General features: G+C 40.1%; 1 protein-coding gene across 1 annotated transcript in view; it reads left to right on the top strand.

Moving 5' to 3' along the window:
• Positions 1-3,873: 3,873 nt before the first annotated feature.
• The window catches only part of LOC306758030 (contactin-associated protein-like 4), a gene marked incomplete at both ends in the record, with an annotated part of 189,104 nt that continues 170,816 nt past the window's right edge, over positions 3,874-22,161 (top strand). The window contains one exon of the mRNA XM_079243245.1: positions 3,874-3,958. Within this exon, the coding sequence (XP_079099371.1) occupies positions 3,874-3,958 (85 nt within the window). The remainder of the gene's footprint in view (positions 3,959-22,161) is intronic.

Below are 22,161 nucleotides of genomic sequence, written 5' to 3'. Positions count from 1 at the left end.
GGTCATATTTCATTTTGTTGCCATTGATGTTCCTGATGTTTTTAAATAAAAAGAACAATGTTAATTTGTCAGGATTGTGTGTGTTTTATACAGGTGTGTTGTTCCATGTCTTTCTTGCTTGTTTGTTTGTTTTGTGCTCTGAGCTGCACAAGAGGAGACCACTTCATCTCCGGCTTTTTTATGGTTAAATGAATATTTCATCTCTGTGTGGGATATTTTGATTGGAGCAGATGCATATAATATGCTAGAAGACAAATGTTTTTGCAAGTTAAGCTTGTTTTTTTTTCGCACTTTGCTGTGCACAAACTGTGTGCATGTGACCAGGGAAGTTGCGATGCATGCCTGAAAACAAGGCTGCCCCAAAAGCCCCTGTGTAATTTCCAATTGGCATGTATGAAATTGCCATTTATAGGAACAGATCAGCTGCACACTTAAAGCTGATGGCAGTGTTACTAATAATGAGATGAAGCCGATAGTCTATATAAATGAAAATGACCAGCAGTCTGTCCTGCAGATGACAGCTGATCCCACAGAAGCTCTGTGTGGTTCATCATCTCTGAGCCCTTTGAAAGGAACTCCTGCACAAGAATAGCATTCCTCCTGCAGATGTATCTGACAAATTGTTTCATGTAGAGGCACACCTCCCTCCACGACCCCGTCAGACTGAGTTGTGAGATGTCATCTGAAGGCACTTTTAATACTTTAAAGCCCAAACCAAGTATGAATGGGGAGAAAAGTCTTCTTTGAAAAAAAAAAAAAACAAAAACAAAAAAAAAAAACTGAAGCCTTTATTTGGGCCTGAAACAACACGTAAAAAAAAAAAAAAAAAAAATTAAAAATAATATTTACCATTTATTAAATGATTGTAATGCATTATTGTATTATGTGCTTGGGTGCAGAAGACAACTATCAGATCAGATTGTGTAAAAAAAATTTGAGTTTTTACCATCAGGTGATGCTAACGGTCTCAGGACTGGGAACACCTTGGGAACCCCCCCCCCCCAGAGCTGGAAAAGTAGGAAGTCTGCAGCTTCCCAGATAAGCGTCAGAAAACGGATGGATGAATCCTCATTAGTCCCGTTTGTGATAATTGTGTTCATATAACGTGAAACCATCCTATTGCATTAATTCACTCCCCAGCCATAAGCGTAGAGTGGAAAGGAAGAACTCCTTAACAGGAAGGATGACCTCCAGAAGAACCAGACTCGGTAAAAACAGAACGGGAAAAGCAAACCAACTAATTAACATGAACATATGTTGGAAGATACTTCTGCTGAGATGCAGACTGTGTCTTTGAAGCAGCTTCATTTCGAGAAAACAACAATGCCCGTGTGCATCAGCTTGATGCAAATAATGACAATTAAATGCTGCATTAAATGATAATTTACCTTTTTTTTTTTTTTTAGAGATACTTTATTCATTTTGAATGCAAATGAAATGTTACAGACGTAACTGTTCATTATCTCCCCCTCCTCTCGTAGCAGCTGTGATGCCCCCACACCCCCCTCATGCACACCTCCGCTTTGCTGAATCGTGTATAGAATTTGGGTGAATGGATATAATCTTTACTGTGATATTACTTTTTCCAGCAGAATCACTGTAACAGATTGTTTGCATGTTTATTCAAGTTGTTTCTTCTTTTCTGACTTGCTGCTACTTTGCTCGTCTCCTCTTCTTCACTCTACAAGCTCTGACGTTGCTCTGAGCTGTTTCTGAAGAAGACACAGTGGTACACTTTAATAAGTTTACTTAAAAAATACTTAGTGGTTCTTCTTTGGATGTTTGTTAACTTTTGTTCGGTTTTTTCAAGATGACTCCACACGTTTTTAACAATGCTGAGTCGAGGCTCTGGGGAGGATTTTCTCTCCATCACACCTGTTGCCACAGATTTTAGTCTGTTCTTTTGTCCTGTGGCATACCGCAGCCTTTTCTCCCTGTTTGCCTTCATTAAGAAGGGCTTCTTCACTGCCACCTTTCCATGGAGACCATTTCTGACGAGGTTTCGGTGAGCAGGAGATGGATCAAATCGAGGTGCATTTCAGTTCATGTATCAGCTTGTTTGGTGCTTTTTTATGGTTGAATGGTTTGTAAGTCAGTGGCTTTAACAGTCATGTCTTTGTATGTGACCAGTTTTGTCTGAGCATTAATGGAGAAAAACAGGTCATGTCCGAATATTAGAAGACGTGGAAAACAACTGCTTGAGGATTTTCAGAAAGATTGCAGGGAATAAGATTTAATAGGCTTAAAAAGCTTGTTTTAACAAAGATTTATCCATTGTTTCTGAAATGATTCCCTGGTGTATCCCAGCACAAAGCAGGTACCTTTTACATTCCAGTTTATTTGGAACTTGTGGCTCGTATATTAAAGATAATGAAGCTAACGATATTGTGTGAATGCTGACTCAGCGTTTCTAAAATTTTCCTTTCTCCTCTGTAAACTTCAAAAAATGAATAAATAAAGACATAAATAAATGAATAAGCAGGGCCATAAAATTTTGTGGTATGATTTGCAACATTTCCATCCATCCATTGTCTATAGTCCAGTCTAGAGTCACAGGAAGCTGGAGTTTATTCCAGCTGCTGGCAGAGGTGAGGTACACCCTGAACAGCTCACCAGTTCATTGCAGGAGCCTTAATTGAACATTTCTCACAATCTTTAAGGCCATTAATAACGTCTGGAAAGGATGCAGCCTGTTTTCTGACCTACATGGTCTCTATAAAGTTCAGGGTTGTTGAAATGCAAATACAAGCATTCCCCAGACTGTGTGGTGGAGTGCATTAAAAACACAGGTTGTCTCCTTGTAGTCATTTCCTCTTTAGTTTTCTCTTCTGTTATTTGATGAACTGCATGCATATGAATAAAACAGCAAGTGCACCTTCATAAATTACATGCATTTCTTTAACGCATGTTTCCTTTTACAGTAAGGCCTTATATTTCAGTCTATTGAAATGACTTGCACATTTTGAACCCATCTTTAGCTTCAAATGCTTCAATATTCCCTTCTGACTGTGTCTGCTACGAGCACTTCACCAGATCTTCAGCATTTTTCTTCCAAAAAGAGTTTCACTTTTTCAGCAAAGCAATAATCTTTTAAATCTGATGAACTTGTGACACACAACGCAAAACTGTCTTACTTTTTGACCCTAAATGGCCACTTTTGTTGTAATAATCAGTGTTATCTCTTTCCTCGTGTGAACCGCCCCCCACCGCCTCATCAAAGATTTTCTTGACACACCCCTGCCCATCACTGACTACTGATTCAAAATAGTCATAAAAAATAAAATGAGTAAATTAAACATCAGTTTGCATGTCTTCAAATGTAAAATATATTATCATTATAATAACGCTTTAGTATTTTATTGTACCAGTTTTTTTTTTTTTTTTTTTTTTTTTTTTAGAAAGTATGTGCCTGCATTAAATTTGAAGTCATATCAATTTATTAAACAAACTTATTAGCTTTTAAAGGTTGCAATCTTCTTTAAAAACAGTATTTTACATTCCTTATTCTTTCATTTGCCTCCTAACTTCCCGGACAAGTCGCCTATACTTTAAATTGCACAGGGAATAATACAGTGTTGGTGTTTTGTGAGTGTGTGTGTGTGTGTGTGATTCCGTTTGGGAAACGCGCAGCGTCCCTTTCACCGCCTTTGTGAAACGCTAATGAAGGTGATCTTGCAGAAGACGAGGCGGATCTCTGACGCTGGGGGAGCAGCGATCGCGCAGTGAATCCATCTCTCCCTCCTCTCCTCCTCTTCTCCTCTCCTCCTCCTGCCAGGCTTTCAGGAGATCTCTGTAGGAGCTGGAGAGGAGAGCTCTGCCGTCTCTCTCCGCCAGCAGCCGCCGGACTTCTCTGCAGCCTCCTGCCACTCCACAATGGATCTGCAGACTGAGAGAGTGTTTGGGATTACCGTCTGGGTCGCTCTGCTTGTGTGCACTTTGAGCGGGACATCCGCAGAAGGTGAGTCGGCTTTGCGCTTTTTCTCTTACTTTCCCGTGGAGAGAATGAGGTCCGGAATGCGCAAATCAGGACAAGAAGCAGTGCTTCACATGCGGGGTCCCTTTTGGCTGGCTTCAGTAACATACCAATTTCCTCAGATATGTAGATAGATAGGAAAAAAACCCCAAAACCAACAATATTCACTTATTAATATCCAGTTTTAATGCAGAGGTTTCTGCGCGTCCTGGTTGCGCATCAGAGAAAAAACAAGTAGAAGTGGGTTTATGAATTTCTTTCAGCTGCATTTAAATATCACTTATGTCCTTCTTTAAAACCCTCTTTTAGTACATTTCTCATTCTCTGACCAGCCGGGAACATAACTCACAGTTGCATCCAGAGCATTGAAGGTCTCAGCTGTCCAGGCTCCTTCCATCCACTGCGCGCGCGGAACAAGGTTATATGTTGGCTTTCTGGTTAATTTGGTGCTCAGTACAGCGTGATGAGCATCCGGGGACTGGGCAACTACCTACAAAAAAAAAAAAAAAAAACACTGTGAAGGTGTGTGAGGGAGAGGTTGGTGCAGGTTGGAGGGGGGAGGCTCGTGACTGGATGGTTAGTAGTTTGAGTCTCAGATGGAGGATGTCAGACTTTCTCCTCCTGCTGAGTTATGTTTGACCTCAACATGAGACACCCTGCAGGTGGAAAGCTGTGTGGGAACGTCAAGCAGGGCGTTGCTTTTGCTGTCCTCCTGCCAAAGAGGAGAAAAGACAAACATGGACAAAGGGAGCAGAGAAAAAGAGATGATGTATGCTTGTGTTTATTCTAGAGATGGAGAAAGTCCGTCTACTGTTTTATCTCATTATTATTCTCTTTCATCCTCTTTGCTGTTAAAAAATAACAGCATCATCTCTTCCACTCTGTCTGGTTTCCTCGTTGTTGGCTTACGGTGTCATTAAACCGCCTAAATCTCTTAACCCTCATTAAATCTCCAGTTCTCTGACTTTATGGACTCTCTGTTTTATACATTTTGACACAACATATTTAAAGAAACATCCGGTCATGCCAATGCTTGTTTTAACCGTTTGATGCATCGTGTCCGCTACAGCGTGCACCTGTTTAAAGGCTGTCTCTTGTATATTCCTAAGTGGGGATGGTATATTTGCAATTTTGCCACTTCAGTGGACATTAGGAGAGTCACCCAACACACACTGCCACTCACTGGAGAACGGGACTGCAACTAGCGATTATTTTAATAGTCGACTAATCTGTAAATAAGTTTTTCAATTAGTCTATTAGTCACGATTATTTCTGTCACGCCCACCATCTGTGCTTCCAGTTGACGCTGATCTTTTTACAGGCTCCAGTATGTTTTACCCCACTCTCTCCATCTGCATCATATGAACGTCCCCCTGATTCCCAGTCAGTCACAACACTATGTCCTTTAGTACGTTAGAAGAACGAGTCCTGAACCAGTTTAATATTAAATTTAAGCTAAACAGCTTACTACTAATTTATTTTGAAACATTCAAACTAGCTATAGTGTCATATCCAAGCTGTACAGAATTTGCCTCAAAAGGAAAACAAAATAAATAAAATATTTCAACATCTTATTTTTTATAGAACTACATTGAAATGATTATTCACATCTTGAAAAAGCCTGTTTTGTAGGTCAACGAGGGCCAACAGTGAATCCAAACGGTGATCCGGATCACCACCAAAATTAAATCACTTCTTTCTTTTCACATTTCCAACAACTCCTGAAAATCTCATGAAAATGTATCCATAACTTTTTGAGTTATCTTGAACACAAACACATAAACCGTTGGCTGCACGGTGCACAGTGGTTAGCACTGTGGCATCACAGCAAGAAGGTCACTCGTTCGATCCTTGGCTGGGGTGGGGTTTGGTCAGTGGCCTTTCTGTGTGGAGTCTGCATGTTCTCCCCGTGTATGCGTGGGTTCTCTCCGGGTACTCCGGCTTCCTCCCACCATCCAAACACATGCATGATAGGTTAATTGGTCACTCTAAATTGCCCCTAGGAGTGAGTGTGAGCGTGAGTGGTTGTTCGTCTCTCTGTGTGTGGCCCTGTGATGGACTGGCGAGCTGTCCAGGGTGTACCCTGCCTGTCGCCCAAAGCCAGCTGGGATAGGCTCCAGCTTCCCCGCGACCCTGAATTGGAATAAGCGGTTCAGAAAATGAATGAATGAATGACAAACAGATAAACTCCAGTAAAAACACAACCTCTCTCGCAGAGGTAACAACAGCACATCACGACTCGCTAATGCTAACTTTACCATCAGGAACACTGGAAACCCTGACTCCGGGGTGCTTTCCTTCCAGACGCTCATGCATGACTGTCGTGCTGTCGTGGTACGCCAACTCTGCATGGCAGAAGACACATTTCACCTGTTTGACACTTTTAGTGTGAAATATCCCCAAACTTTGGAAATAAGTTGCACCGCTGTCAGTTTCTTCTTCGTTGTTTAAACAAAGACGCTGCACAAAATGACAATACTGCCCCCAGGACTTCCTACGGTGCTTCGCCTCATATGCTTCATGTTTAAAGTTCTCATACTGTCTGAAAAGCCGCGGTTGGTAAATGGCGTTAAGTTGTCTGGCGCAGCGTTTTATTAGCAAAGCCGTTACGAGTGTTTATAACGCGACGTGTCAACAAGGAAATTTTGCGCTGATGAATTTTGATTGTCGACTTTGTTGACAAATCGTTGCAGCCTTACTGAAGAATAAACACACATATATTCTATATATATAGTTAAATGCAATTGCCAACTTTACCTCATTAATAAAAATTATGCTAGTCAATTTTTTATAAAATATTTCTATTATACAAGAATGAAAATATTTAATAAATATTACAAAATAGATACAATAAACTAAATACATCATATTGTATTAAAGACAAAGGAAAGTGTCTCTGTAGATGTGTGTAGAAGTGAAATATTGCATGTGAAAAAATGTGGTATTGTTTCTTAATGATTCATGCGTCAGAGGGTTAAACGTGCTGATTAAGGTCATAATGCAACTCTTAATGTTCCATAAAACGGCAAAATCCACTTCTTTTTTTCTCTGTAGCACTGTGCTGAAGAGCTCTTCTCCCTTAATTAGTTCATGCATGTCTTTTCTACACTTTCGGGATCTTTTGCTCTGAACTTGTAGTGATATTAACTCATTTTACAGCTTTTGTTGTGCGAATGATTCCAGAGCAGAGTTACTGTCCTCCTGCAGCGGTGAGCTGCAGTTGTTTAGTAATACTTCTCGACGGTTTCAACCGTCACGTCTCGCAACTGGTTAAGACTTTTTCATCACCAATCGTTCAAAATCCACATCAACTCGCAGCTTAATAAAGATTGACATCAGCTAATGTATGCAATCCCACATGTGAAGGCAGAACTCTCCTTATTGTTCCCGGCTCAGATTTGTCCTTCAGTATCTTGAAAGGAGATGTTTTATCCTCCTTTTCACAAGCTGAAATATCGATGACGTACACTGTTTAGAAATAGCAGAACAGCAAAAGCATGAGCAGCAGAACAGCCCACTTTCAAACCACAAATTTTCAGCTCTTTTCATGGAACACACACACACACACACACACACATCCACGCTTCTCCTGCCTACTGTGAGGTCTTTCCTTCAACTTCTAGATGGTTTTTATGCATATGTTTATTTCTACTATTGGCGCAATATATTTATTATTTCTGCAACATTTTCTTATCTTTGCAATCTCTTTTTTTTAGGCTATGCAGTTATCTGTCACTTTGTGTCTTGTTCTGCTTTTTACAGCTCTGATGTGTCGCTGAAATGATCTGTGTGTGATGGGTGTTTGTCTGGAAACATGATGTATGCAACATTTTCAAGGATACTTTGCAACTCGACTCACTGTGGCAAAAAAGGACAACTACCATGCAATCATAAATTTGGACACAAATTTCACTCAACTACCCTTGAAGCATGTTATTACTGTAGAGCATCAAACTTTTCTTTTTCTTTCACACTTCTTTTTTATTTATGTATTTGTGGGTTTTTGATTTGACAGTTTCTTTAGACACCCAAAAGTTTGTTCCTTGAAACACAAAGATTTTTTTGTTTTGGAGACTGGAGGCAGGGCATCTATTGAGAGATGATGTTTTCACGATGCTGCTTACTGCAGTTAAAACTGATGCAGCTCCGGATCATCAACAACATCAACAACAACCGGCTCATTACTGACCATGTGTTTTTACAAACCTTTATGCCGATAAAGTCCTGCAATCGCTGGACTACGTCTCGTCCTCCACCTCCGGCATGCGCTCGCTCTGCTTTCAGTTTGCTGAATCTTCTCAGGATTCACTACCAGGCTGCACCAGGACCCTGTTAACACTAAGCTAAGACAGAAAAATTGAAACGTTCTTTTGCTTTCTGGTCTCTCATTCACACGGTTACAGAGTTTTTGGGTGGATTAAAACTATAAAGATTTGACAACAGCCTCAACGCAATGCAAGGCGAAACTTGTCCACGTAAACAGGAATCAGTCTTTAGGCAGCCATGACATCTTTAACATCCTCTTGCACTTTAACCTGCAATGGAGCCCTCGATTTATTATGTGGAACACAACAATAATGGCGGACAGTTGTGTCATATTTGTGTAGTTTTTTATTCATTTGGTTTGCTGGAGAAAAACCAGGTAGAACACTTACTGTATGCTGTCAGCGAAGACGTGGCGTTACATGAACTAAAAAACTAGCGTTCACAATGCAATGCTTGTGAATGCGGGACACATCTGGGTGTGTTGGTAGTTTTACTGCCCTCTGGAGGAATTGCATGTGCACTACATCATTTCTGGTCCTATTTTTTCCCCCCATTGTCATTCTGTTGTTGTTTAAATGCTTTTCTTTTTATGTTTTTTAACAATGCAAAGGAAAACGTTTTGCATTTGGCGCATCGATGTCATGGCGCAAACAGTGCTTTAAAAAAAGCTAAATGTGACCATTAAACCACATCAGTGACTTAGTCCACTGCTAGAAAGTGACCAAAACATTTGATGTTTGCAGTGTGCATTTATAGTTCTAGTTTTAAATTCCAAAATGAACGCCATTCTTTTGCCTTGTGTGTTTTTATTTGAGATCTGTCAGGAAGTTGAACTGGCACAACTCCAGTGTTTGAGGATTTCAAACTTTTGTGGATTTTTTGGTGGACTTTGTGGCCAGAAGTTGGAAAAAGAAGTTTGTTTACAGATTAACTTGCTCAGCTAATCTGGATTTTGTCCAACAACAAAGCAAAACTAGGCGCCAGCGGGGGGCAGCGCAGGCTCTGTAGTCGTAATCCAGCTGCAGGAGTAGTCTACCTGACTGAAAGCAACACTTCAGGAGAAAGTAAGGAATTGCTGGGAAAATCTGAGACATGATTAATTTAAGTATCATCATTTTTTAGCCTTCGAAAGGAGGACAATTTTCTACAGCTGGTTGTCTCTCCACATCGATGACAGAGGAAGGTGCTCCGGACAGGAGAATAAAACTAGAGCTGCTGTATCTGTCTTCTTCTTTTGTGTTCTTCCTCCTTGAATGAACGATCTACACCTTCAGCATAATGTCAGTTTTATTTATTTATTTACGTTTTGTCCGTTCTGTGCTTGTCCTGCAGGGTTTTTCTCCTCTATCCCGCTGCATCTGACTCTTTTCTAACCCTTCATGCCGTTTTCTCTGATTCACCGTTTCATTCTTCTCTCTTTTTCTTTCGGGCTGCTCTTCCTGTTGTCTCCTGTCAGCATCCTTCCTCGCTTTTTTCCAACCCAACACTTTGTCTCCATTTCCTTTCTTTCTCTTCGCAACAGGAAATATCATCTTTCTATTTGAGTCAGAATTGTGTTGCTGAGTCTTTCATCACTGTGCTTCTCCTTCCTCTTCTTTTCCTTCTGCACCAGTTTTTTCCTTTTCTTCCTCCATCATGCCTTTGTGTCCTCATTTTCCTCTGCATGTATTCTCTTTGCTGTTAATTGCTTCCTCATTTTGCTATATTTTAGATTCAGGTTAGCTGTAGGTAACCTGACGCAGTTTGTGGGCCATTTCTGCTCTTTAATCAGCAGCTACCTGCAGGATTTTCTTTTCTCGTTATTAGCGTTATTAGCTAATTACAGCGAATTAAACTTTCCCAGCTCTTTTAACTGTGCTTCAAAGAAGTGATAATATTTGAATATTTTTGCAGACCACCCTACGTGGCAACAGCACTCCCTTGATGCCAACGTGATTTGTACGAAGCACTGACAACCCACAGGTTTTAAAGGATATATGACCATTGCTCTGGTAACGCACTCCAGCATACTGTCAGATGATCGTTGTCCATCTCTGACTGCTTTGAGCTGTTTTATATGAGGAAGATGGTCATTGTTATGCACGAGCAGTATGATGCTTTTTATTACTGCAACTATTATTAGCTGTTTATCTGAGTTGTGACTATTTCGTTTCCAGTCAATGCAAGAGAGCGATATATTTTCTCTTTTCCTGGTTATTCATGCAAAGTAAGAATTAATTTCACACAGTATAAAAAAAATGACTGAAGATATTGTGAAAAGAGTTGTGTCACCATGAGAAATCACTTGTGATCAAAACTAATGACAAGAAGCTTCAGTTGTTTAGATAGCATTAAGATTGGACTTCTGAAAAGGGTTATTGTGGTGTGATGAGTCCAGGTTTACGTGTTCTGGAGTGATGTGCACATTGAAGTCAGAAGAGAAGCAGATTTTGCTCCCATCATGCATTGCATGCATCATTACAAACTGGGTTGCTTCCGTTGGTCAGATCGAGGTTCATATGCCCAGAAACATTAGGTCAGCTGACTACCTGAATACACTAATGGACCTGTCCCCCCCCCCCAGACTAGACTTTTTTCTCTTTTTCCTTCATGACCAAACAGGCATGTTCCAGGATCAGAAGAATTTATTGGGATTATATTGAAACTGCAAACAGTTTGCTGCCAAGCTTCAGTGAAAATCTTTGACCTGAGAAGCTTTTAAACAGCTTATTGCTGTCTTCCTGCTCCAACAGCATTTTTCAAATGAAACTACTCTCAACAGCTTGTCATGTCCAGTCCAACTGTGTCCATGTTGTCTGATTCAGGTGTGCTGCAGCAGGAAACATCTAAACACATGAGGTAGTCCCTAGGGGACTGAATTTGCCCATCATGATGGTCTGACTCTCCATCATGAATACAAAGTCTTGAGGGGAAATTATTTTGTCCTCCAGATGGAGGAAAAACTGCTGACATTGGAAAATCTTAAATGAATACCACTGGGAATGTATCTACCCCAGTTTAAGACTCTGCGCTACAGATATAAGCTTTCCGTCCATCTCCTGCATCCTTTACGCCATAATCTCCTCCATTTTTCAGACAGCTTGTGGATGTGTACGTAAGCAGTAGGAGATGTAAATTCCTGCCACTGAGGTCGATTCAATATGTATCTCGATACGCCGCCACCGATATGATTCATTAACGATTCAGTGTAGCCCCCTGCCAGTACGATGCGATTCGGCCCTGTGATCCATCAGCAATTTAACAAAGATTTGGAACTAAATGCAATTTGGTTTGATATAATTCATGATGCTTGTTTTGTATGAAGCAAAGTGAAATCCAACTTGCTTTTTTGATATGGTACAAACAGATGATTGCTTTATTTCTAAAAGTCCTTTTACTAATCTTGCTCTCTGTCTGTAACTTTACAATGTTTTACAAAACAGTTATAAAACTTGCATAAGCTGAATTTCTTTTCAGCTCATCGCTTCCCTCCATGTTTGTTGTTTATAACTGGTGCTGTGCGACTTGGCTTCTGTATTTTTTAATAACAAAATGGCAAAAAAAAAAAAGAAAAAAAAGGCAATGATGCGTTTAAGGCAGCTAAAAAACACAGGTGCATATGAGATAAACTATGTAATAATTCATGTAACCTAATTTCGACACACTAAAAAACACATTGTGTGTTTAGCTGGTAGCTGTATCTGATGCACACTGAAGCTACCGATGAGGTCACAACTCTCTGCATTTGTAGAAGTACCACTGGGCAGCAATGTATTTAATGGCCACACAGACCTCCACCCTTATTGCTGCCTCCTCCACCACAATGTTTGCCATTGATCTCTAATCTCTACACTGTCCTCTGGTGGTGCATAGCTGAATGTTAAAGTGGCTCTTTCATGCACATTTCAGTCTAATTTATTCTAATATGCAAGTCCAGAAAGGAAAGAAATAATTCAACATTTTTCACAAACCCCTTCATTTATTTTGTATTGATCCTCTCAGATCAGCTTTTGCCAGAAACAAGCGAACAGAGAAGGCTCCGCCCTCAGTCCTGCCTGTGGGCTGCATCTGATTGGTCAACTGCTAGGAGTCATTATACTGAGCAGTGAAGGTAGGCGTGGCTTTTTTCTTGTGAACGTGCACAATGTAGAGAAGATGACCAATCTCTGAGTCCCTCTCCCAGGACGTCACTAAAATTTCATAGTAGAAAAAAGTGTCTAAAACCAATCGTTTCTGTCACCATGGAAACCAAACATAGAGAATGCGGAAAACTCAAACATACGTTTAGGTGATAAACGAAAAAACAGCGCTGCTCGTACGTCTGATGAGTATTTAACACTATAAAACTGTAGAAAGATCAGAAAACTGGAAATAGCATAACAGAGGGCCTTTTAGGACACGTGGAAGTCTGAGAGCAGCGACGTTTGGATCAGATGTACCGATGTCTGCATGAAGGATCACAGAGTACTAGTTTAATACTAAACTGTTAGTTTTCTGTTTGCCTTTTTCTGGGTTCAGAAGTGTATATTCTGGTTATTAAATGAGAACTTCCCAGGACATACAGAGGCTTGTGTCAGACCCAAGCCGCAACCTCTGGGGTTAAAAATGAAACCGATGTGAAAGTTCACCTGTCAGCCACTAGGGGCTCCAAATCTTCAGAGTCCCATTTGAAAAAGACCAACTTCTCAGCAGAAATAAACATGCTTACAGCCTGCTACAAAAACACATTTTAGGTTCAATAGCTCAGCTTTGCCTTCGTGACAAACTGAGTGAACTTTTATGCCGATACCAGTTTACAGGTACTGATACAGTTAACTATGCACACTGATAACATGTGTGACACATCCCTTTTTTCTTTTTTTTACTACAATTTCAAATTAAAAGAAAAAATATAGGTTGGAAATGTGACTGAAATCTTTGTATTTGTGGTTTTCATCAGCGGGGAATTATCATCCCGCCAACTCAGTGTTGAAATGTTTCCTGTAATAATCTTGCTCCTGTCAGTGTTTCTAGCTGTTTCCTTCAGTTTTCTTCGCTCTTAGTTTGTTTTCCCCCCCCTCTGCCTCTCTTTTTCTATCTGTCTCTTACTGTGCTTATCTTGCCAGGCGTGACCCAGCAGCACACTCATCATGCACGGACCATAAACCACAGCAGCATAATAAGTTAAGACTGCAGGGATCCCAGCTGTAGCTTCAGACTGAGCCTCGTGCCTGCTTCCACCACCGAGACTTTTCCCAGTTCATTACAGACGTGCTGCTAAATGACAACAAAGTAGAGATCCGTATTTTTACAACCCATGGTGCTCTGATGACTTGTTAGACAAAGCAGCGAGCTCGTGCGTTAGTGGAGTGGACTTAATTAGATCTGTGGAAGTCAGTGAGTGAATTAGCTATCCGCGGGGCCGTGAAGTCACTGTGCATTTAATCGCTTTCCGATATGACTGCATTACAGAGTCACCGTGGGTTCAACGGCTCAGAAACCTGCACACTAAAACCTGAAGCAAAATGAGGCCTTAGGCTGCCAGAGACAATGATTTTCGGTTTGGACGTTTCTGCTGCAGGTTGGTATTTAGTGGAAGTGTGACTTCTACCCTACTTCTCTATAAGTAATAAAAAAAACAACAAAAAAACCAGCATATTTAGTTTGAGTAATAGCAGTTTCGTGATGTTTATTTTCCATACTAAGTGAAGGCAGGTTTATTTGTATAGCACGTTTCATGTACAAGACAATTCCAAGTGCTTTACATAAAAACATTAAGGCATAACAACGAGGTGCAGAGAGCATTAAAAACAAACAAACGAGTGAAATGTTTAAAAAATGCCTCGAATAAAAATGACAGTGTGAGGAATTAACAGTTACTCTGATAAAAGTTTTTAATCTTGATTTAAAACAGCTGAGAGTTTCAGCAGAACTGAAGTTTTTGGAAGTTTATTCTACAAGTGAGCAGCACAAAAGCTGAGCACCTCTCCAAGCCTGCAAGGTGGTGCGATGGGGGGGATCGAACCGTGGCCTTTCTGTGTGAAGTTTGCGTTAACCGACCATCGTTGGAGGTGGTCTGTTAATTGGTTAGTTAGGTTAGAGAATGTGAGCATGAATGGTTGTTTGTCATTCTGTGTTTGCCTTGTGATGGACTGGTGACCTGTCCAGGTCCAGTGATTGCTGGAATAGGCTCAAGCTTCCCCGCGACCCTTAATCAGACTAGGTGGTTTGTAAAAATCAATAAATGCCGCTCCATGTTTGGTTTTTACTTTGGGAACAGAAAATAAACCTATTCCTGATCTAACTGGTTCATAACAAAACGGAAGATCCTGAACCTATTCTGGTCTGAAACCAGTTTTAGGGAGATCTGTAAGGACAGTGTTACAGTAGTCTAGTCTACTAAAGATAAATGCATGGACAAGTTTTTCTAAGTCCTGCTGAGACATCAGTCCTTTAATACTCGATATGTTCTTTAAGTGATGAAATTATTCACATCTGTCTTTATGGGAAGCTAAAGTTCAAGGTTTCAACACGACGCGGCGCAACATTTCTTTGCTTTCCAGAAAAGCGCAGTTATTTTCCATAGAGTATGTGATGATATAGAACCAGTCTTGATGGGACTGTAGGTAGAATAGGATAGAAGTTGTTGTTATTGTGTTCAAAAATACAACGAAAAAGTCGGCTCGACAAATTGCATCAAACTTCTAAAAGCCTCACTTTCAATAAAACAAGTGAAGCATTTCTTTAGCTACCATCTCTGAGATAAAGTCCACTTCATGTCAAACACCCAGAGTCTTGTTGGACCTGCTGGACCTGCTCTTTAACGCTTTGCTCTCTAACTCTGCATAGACCTGGCAGACGCTGCACTGAACCTCATTTCTCTTTATTTTCTTTAAACAGTTACAGACATAACCTTTTTCAGTTGTTTGGCTCTGAGTGTTTATTATACCTAGATGAAGATATCCCTTTCCGAATATATTTGTACTCCATTAGCACTGACTCGCATCTCGCTTTTAGACAGAAACCGTTCTGGTTCTGGCTTCGTTCTTGAGTTCTTGGTGCTTTCTGACATTCATATCAGTTTAACTGGAACCATTGCAGGAAGACTTTACTCTGCAGAAATAAACATAAACAGCTCAGAGATGTGGTCCTGAAAGATGACGATCAAGTTGTCAGACTGTTAGAACCAAAAGTTAAAAAAAAACAAACAATATTTTAAGATGACTGGGCGAATTTTGTGATGTTGGAAAATCAACACAAACTAATGTAAACTGCTTCTTGACGTTTAAATGGGTTTCTAAGCAACATAACAACACAACAACTTTCAGGTTTTCTACTATATGAACTGTTCCAGTGTTTTATCAACCTCAATTAGACCATCTGCGATTTATTTTTAACAGGTGGTCTGTAGCCAACCCACCGTCTTCATTAGAGGTAAACCCAGGGGTTGTAGGCAGGACTTGGTCAGCTTCTTCTTCTCTGTTGGCTGTCCAGCAGCTGGAAAGATGGACATGTAACATCACAGTCAGCTTCTTTCTCGCTTCTCTAGTATTTCTTTTTGCTTTTGTTAATCTTGGTCTGACATTTATTGTTTTTTTCCCCTTCTTATAAATTGTGTTGAAACATAAGTAATGCAGTCAGTCAGGTGTGTGGGTGAATTCAGCCATTGCCAGCTGACAACACCACTAGGTTTTTGGTGCCCTTTGAAAATAAACAGGATTTTTGGGGTATTTTTATGTGAATGTGTCAAAATTTGGTTGGTGGGAAAAAGCTGTCATACAAAATGTCTGGCAAAATTTGCAGATGACTGACAAACAAATCTGCAAATTGATGCTAAATTGATGATGATGAAATCTAGGGATTCACCAATACTGATATCAATATCCGTATCGGCTCAATACCAAGTGTGTGTACTCGTACTTGGTATTAAAAGTGCACCGATATCACAACCGATACCCGCAAAGCTACATCTTTGTTTCAAAACCACACATTTATAGTTGTATTTAGGTAAAATGTGTCAAATCAAAATAAAACTTGTTGAAATTGTTAGATCTGTAATGTTATAATGTTTGTATTGGTGAGGTAACTTCAGAAAGGATGGGTCATTTATTACAACCTAATGAAATCTTACACAGTTATAACAACAATAATAACCATGGTCACAGTAATGTTCATATAAACAGATTTGGTATCGCGATATATCTGCAGATATTCATATTTCAGATTGTAGTATTGGATCGGAACTCCCAAAAAGTGGATTGGTGCATTACTTATAAAATCAATTTACTGTCAAATGTGAATTAAATGCAAACAGTTAAGTGGTCACACAATGGCCACGTCTGATTTCCAATCGTGAATAAATACAGGAAGATGAGTGTTGAAAAGAAGAACAGAAGCAAGACATGAATCCAATAAATATGTTTGATTTAAGGAAGGAAAGTTAGCCTTCAGGTGGAGCAGTGATTTGGCCATGAATCACGGGGTGGGTGGATCAATCACACTCCTTCTGTCCTACCATGACATGAACCATAATCATTTTTGTGATATTACTCGGATTAAGATACACAAAATAAATTTTCTACCAGTACTATTGCGGTATTGTGCTGGGAAAGGCAGAACATTTAAATATTACTGAAATTGTGAGGGTATGTGTGCTTCGGGGCCCGAGCACCCACTGACAATGCCGAGCACCCACGTGGGATTGATAGTAAAGTCTGTCTGACCAAGCAGATGCGCATGCTCAGAGAAGTGGTTTCAAATTTACGCTCAGGTGACGTTCATTGAGGATGCTAACTTTGACAGAAAACATTAAAGTTAAAAAAAATGGACAAGTTTGTGATCAGGAATCCCCAAACACCAAGGGATTCCAACGCTTCTACAAATACAACCTCCAGTTGTACTAGCGCTCCTAATCCTGCCCAGCCAAATTGCATAAATATTGAAGACAAAAACAGCCTACGTAGCAAAGATGGCCAAAAGAAGGGACGGACATATCAAGCTAGCTGGAAAATTAAATTCCCATGGATAGTTTACGAAGCAACAAAAAACAAGCTATTTTGTGACATTTGCACCACAGCAAAAAATATTAATGCTCCACTTCCTTCAACAACACACGATCAAGAATCTTTGAAAGCCTTTGTACAAGAAGGCTTTTCAAGCTGGGCTAAAGCACTTGAACGTTTCGGCTCTCACGAAAAGTCAAATCTGCATGGAGCGGCTGCTGGAGTTGTGGCTTCCGTTAATGCAGGTGTAAATGTTGCAGCTACCATTTCTGCTGGTAAACATAAGCAGATGTTAGATGCCAGAACAGCCTTGTTGGCTATTTTCTCGTCTATCCAATATCTAGGATGTCAGGGTTTGGCCATTCGAGGAAAAACAGACGAGGAGTCCAATTTGGTCCAGCTGCTAAAATTGCGGTCCACGGATATTCCACAGCTGCTGTCATGGCTGGCTTGTAAGGAAAGTAAATAGTTATCACACGATATCCTTAATGAGATGGCTGACATGATGTCCCACGATGTGCTGAGAACGATCGTTGAAGAGATAAGATCAGCTGAAGTTTTTTCCGTCTATCTGCCTTCGTTTTGTTACAGAAAGTCTGGAGCCAGAGGAGATGTTTGTCGGCTTTTATGAAACATCTCATACAACAGCAGGTGCACTTTTTCAACTGTTTCAAGACGTTCTAATGAGATTTTCACTGATCCGTAAATGCAGAGGACAGTGCTATGATGGTGCATCAAATGTGTCTGGCATTAGGACGGGGCTGCAGGCTCGAGTGCAGGAGCAGGAGCCTCGAGCGCAGTACATTCACTGCACTGCACACGTTATGAATTTGGTTGTACATGATGTTGCCCAAAAAGTTCCTCCATGTCGCAACTTTATGACAGTTGTTCATGAAGTGATCACCCTCATCCGACAGTCTCCGAAGCGATTCGCTTGGTTTCAGGAGTTTCAAAGCAAAGACACACCGGCTTTAAGACCTCTGTGCCCGACGCGCTGGACCGTGACAACAGCCTCCGTACAGTCCATAGATTTAAACTACTGCGCACTACTGGAATTTCTGGAGGACTTAAGTTTAAACCACATAAGGGATGCGGGAGGAAAGGCCAGCGGTATCCTTGTGCATCTGCAGAAATTTAGCGCATTTTTCACTTTGAAAATAATGCTGAAGTTTTTCTCACTCAAAAGTCATTGTGAAGGATTCCAAGAATTTTGGGAAAACACAACTGCGGCAGCAAACGATCTGAGCTTGGACAGGCCAGTTGTGCCAAGACCAAGATAAATACCCCGCCGGCTGAACGACGGAGACGCGTCACCACACAGCTTCCAAACACCAGAGGAACTCTACCGACAGCAATACTTGGATATTATTGACACAGCCATAATGTCCCTGGATTGCAGATTTAGTCCTTCTGCATTCAAACACATCCAGGATGTTGAGGATTTCGTGTGTGGAAAAAGTGATGCCACAAACATCGCACAGTTTTACGGTGATGATTTGGAAGAAAGCAGACTCACACTGCATCGGGATATGTGCGTGGACTTGACAAAACGACATGGGAGTTACACTGAACACTTTCCAAGATGTTGTGGACTTTTTAAAGGGCGACCAGAGAAAGATGTTTAGAACCACGTTGCCAGAGCTCACAAAACTGGTCAAACTCACACTGACTATCCCCGTAACGTATTGCAGCTCAGAGGTCATTCTCCGGCCTCCGAAGGCTAAAAGCCTACCTGCGCTCCACAGTGGGACAGGCAAGGCTGAACCATGTTGCGCTACTGAACTGTCACAAGACTTTATCACGAACTCTAAATCTGGATATAATCACCAGTGAGTTCATCAAGCGAACATCTGTAAGAAGCAATACATTTCTCATAAAGAACTAGCAGGACTGGTGAGTGACAAAAAGAAAAATACAAATGACCTCCGATTTCAGTAATCGATTACTATGTGAGCTATATGTGTTGATGGTTAATGGGTTATATTATTTTGGCTTGCATTATTTTTTTTTCTCTGTTAAGAAGCAGTTCTGTTTTATTCTCCAAAGCAGGCGCATTTAAGTGTTTTCTGTATCAGTAGCGACGATTTCTGCTGGTGGCTTTTTATTTGATGAACATTTTTAATGTCTTTTTATGGAATTTGTTGGTGGGTAAGTGAAAATTTTGTAGTGAGTTTGAATCCTTTTACAAATAAATAAATAAATAAATAAACCACAAATACGGAATATGAATGTCACTGAATTTCCGTTTTATTGTCCAATATAAACATTCAGCGCCCACTGTCAGAGATGTAAATCGGCGCCTATGTGTGTGTGAATCCAGACAGCAAATACACCGGTTTCCTCAGGCTGAGTGTACAAGATTCACAAATAATTGTCCTTTAAGAAACCAAAACAAAACGAATAGTAAATATTTATGCCCAGAACCAAAACTATTAAATGCACTCCGAAGAAAAGGTCAAACGTACCAGTTTGCTGTGAACCAAGGTGCAGACCTGGAGGAGGAGGGCTCCCACACTCTCTCTGCTCACATGTTGGAAATGTGTTGAGCCTCAAAAGATTTTCTCTTTTGACTCTAAGTTGTGTGGAAATGATGCAAAACGAAGCAATGCAATCACAGAAGTGTGCAGACCTTCCGTGAATAACAATAACAACATCATTAGAGGTTTATCTCTTCATTCCTCACCTCCGCAGTGGCACTTTTTCCCCTCTCTCTCTCTCTACCTTTGGTCTGCTTTGTGGATATTTATGACCTCTGAATCGTTCCGTGTCCCACGTCTTGTTTTGTTATGAGTTATTTTAATTTTCCTGCAGCAGTGTGACTGATGAAAAATTCTGTATTAAGTGCTGGATTTAATTAGCTTTGCTGTGTTGTTGTATTTTTTCTGTTGCCCTGAGAACTTCTATTAATTTTGTGATTAGATCAGTTTTACTCCTTTGATTCCAGACGTGCCAGCTTTGACTTTTTTCTTCATGTCTTTGGTGTAAGTCTTTACTAAAACTTCCACTTCTTTAGGCATACACTATCAGTCGCACTTTCTTAACAAATCCAATGGGAAAGTGTGTCCAAACTTTTGACCGGTACTTTATCTATTTTATGTCTTTTTTTGTGTTAATAAAACGGACATATGGCACAGATCTGCTAATGAACACAGCATGTAGCTTCATAAAGCATGGCATGTAAAGATCAGACTTGTATTTTTTCACATCTTCAAACTGTCGATGGTTTTTAAAGAGGTATTTTGGGAGTGAATTTGCTTTTTCTGTCTCATCTGTGATCAGATTTCCTGTGTGTGATCGCTGGTCAGAACTTGGGGGTTTGAAATGTGTCGCAGAGATGCTGCAGCTGATCCACATCAGAAGCTGCTTATGTTTGTCAGCGACTCTTTCTCCTCTTACATCTGCTGCGTGGTTCGGTTTCATCCCCTGAAGTAGTGTTGTGTAACACTGGGAGCATTTTACAAACTGGGAGCTTTCTGTGGCTGAACAAGTTGTATTCGACATGTAGAATGGCACCTTTCTGTGTTATTTTAGGATTGTGCTGTTTATTTCCTCAGAAAACTGTGTTGCATGTCACCTCAGTCCAGATCAAGCGGCAACCTCCGGCGGTTAAAAGTGAAGCCTTTATGAAAGTGCATAAAACTGGAGTTCCCTCTTCATCCACTAGGGGTTCCAAAAAGAGCAAATCCCCATAGACTCCCATGTTAAAAAGACCAACTTCACGGCAGAAATAAACATGTTTACAGCCTGGTTCAAAAATCCCTTTTTGGTTTATAGATCAGGTTTACCTTCATGACAACTGTGGGGGGAGTGAATTTTTTTCTAACTCGCCCGTTTAAAAGTAATTTAATCTCAAAGTTCAGCATATTTTTTTTATTTTTTATTTTTATTTTTTTCAGCATATTTAGGCGCGTGTCCTTTTGATTGACAGGTACCGATCTCCCGCTTCAAGTCAGAAAAGCGTAGAATAACCGCGGTTTGTAGCCAGTTAACAACGTGACTTCGTTTTAGCCTGCTTACCTCCGTTAGCTGGTTAGCTCCCGTTATCTTGGGGTTAGCTCGGTTAGCTTTTAGCTCAGAGTTCGCTTGATGTCAGTCATCCACCATGACACTCACAGCCCCCCTCTCAGCTCCACCTCTTTGCCCATATTTGTATTTTCCGGGCGAGACGATGCACATGACCCTGCTAAGATGGTGATGGTAGGAACCGCCCACCGAGCTTCAATTCAGCTCTTCAGAGACCTACGGGTGATGTCACGGAGGCTCCGTCCATCTCTTTATATACAGTCTATGGTCCAGATGCATAAACTATGATCACACAAGCTGGTATTTCTACAGAAACAACTTGCAAAAATACCTACATGAGCACATCACTTTCCGAATATTTTTATTCATGCACTATTCTGAATATCAGTCATCTTGTTTTTTTTTGTTTTTTTTTTTCAATAATGAACATCTTCATTCCCAGTAGGAGGAAGTCTGACTGGATCCTGGTGTTATTCTGACTCAGTAAACCACAACTAACCAGATTCTCATTTTTAAGTCTTCAGAACTGGATATGAACCTGTCATCTGTTGTTGGAAGGTCAAAGTTTAATAATTAGGCCAAGCATCAAAATCTGTGGAAACAGCACAAGTTGTGTTACCATGGAAGAGGAGAAAATGGCTTGTTTTTTCTTTGTGAAATTACTACTTTGTTGGTTTTTGTAACAGTAAATATTTTTAGGACACATTGGTTAAAGAATATGTTGTGTCCTCAAACAAAGAAGCAAATAAACATAAAGATTCATATATGTATATATACATATATATATATATATATATATATATATATATATATATATATATATATATATATATATATATATATATATTATATATATATATATATATATATATATATATATATATATATATATATATATATATATATATATATATATATATATATATATATATATATACA

This window comes from Telmatherina bonti (genome assembly GCF_933228915.1).
Source record: "Telmatherina bonti genome assembly, chromosome: 7".
Taxonomy (NCBI): domain Eukaryota; kingdom Metazoa; phylum Chordata; class Actinopteri; order Atheriniformes; family Telmatherinidae; genus Telmatherina; species Telmatherina bonti.
Note: the sequence above shows the minus strand (reverse complement) of the source record. Positions and strands in the feature narration are given on the sequence as shown.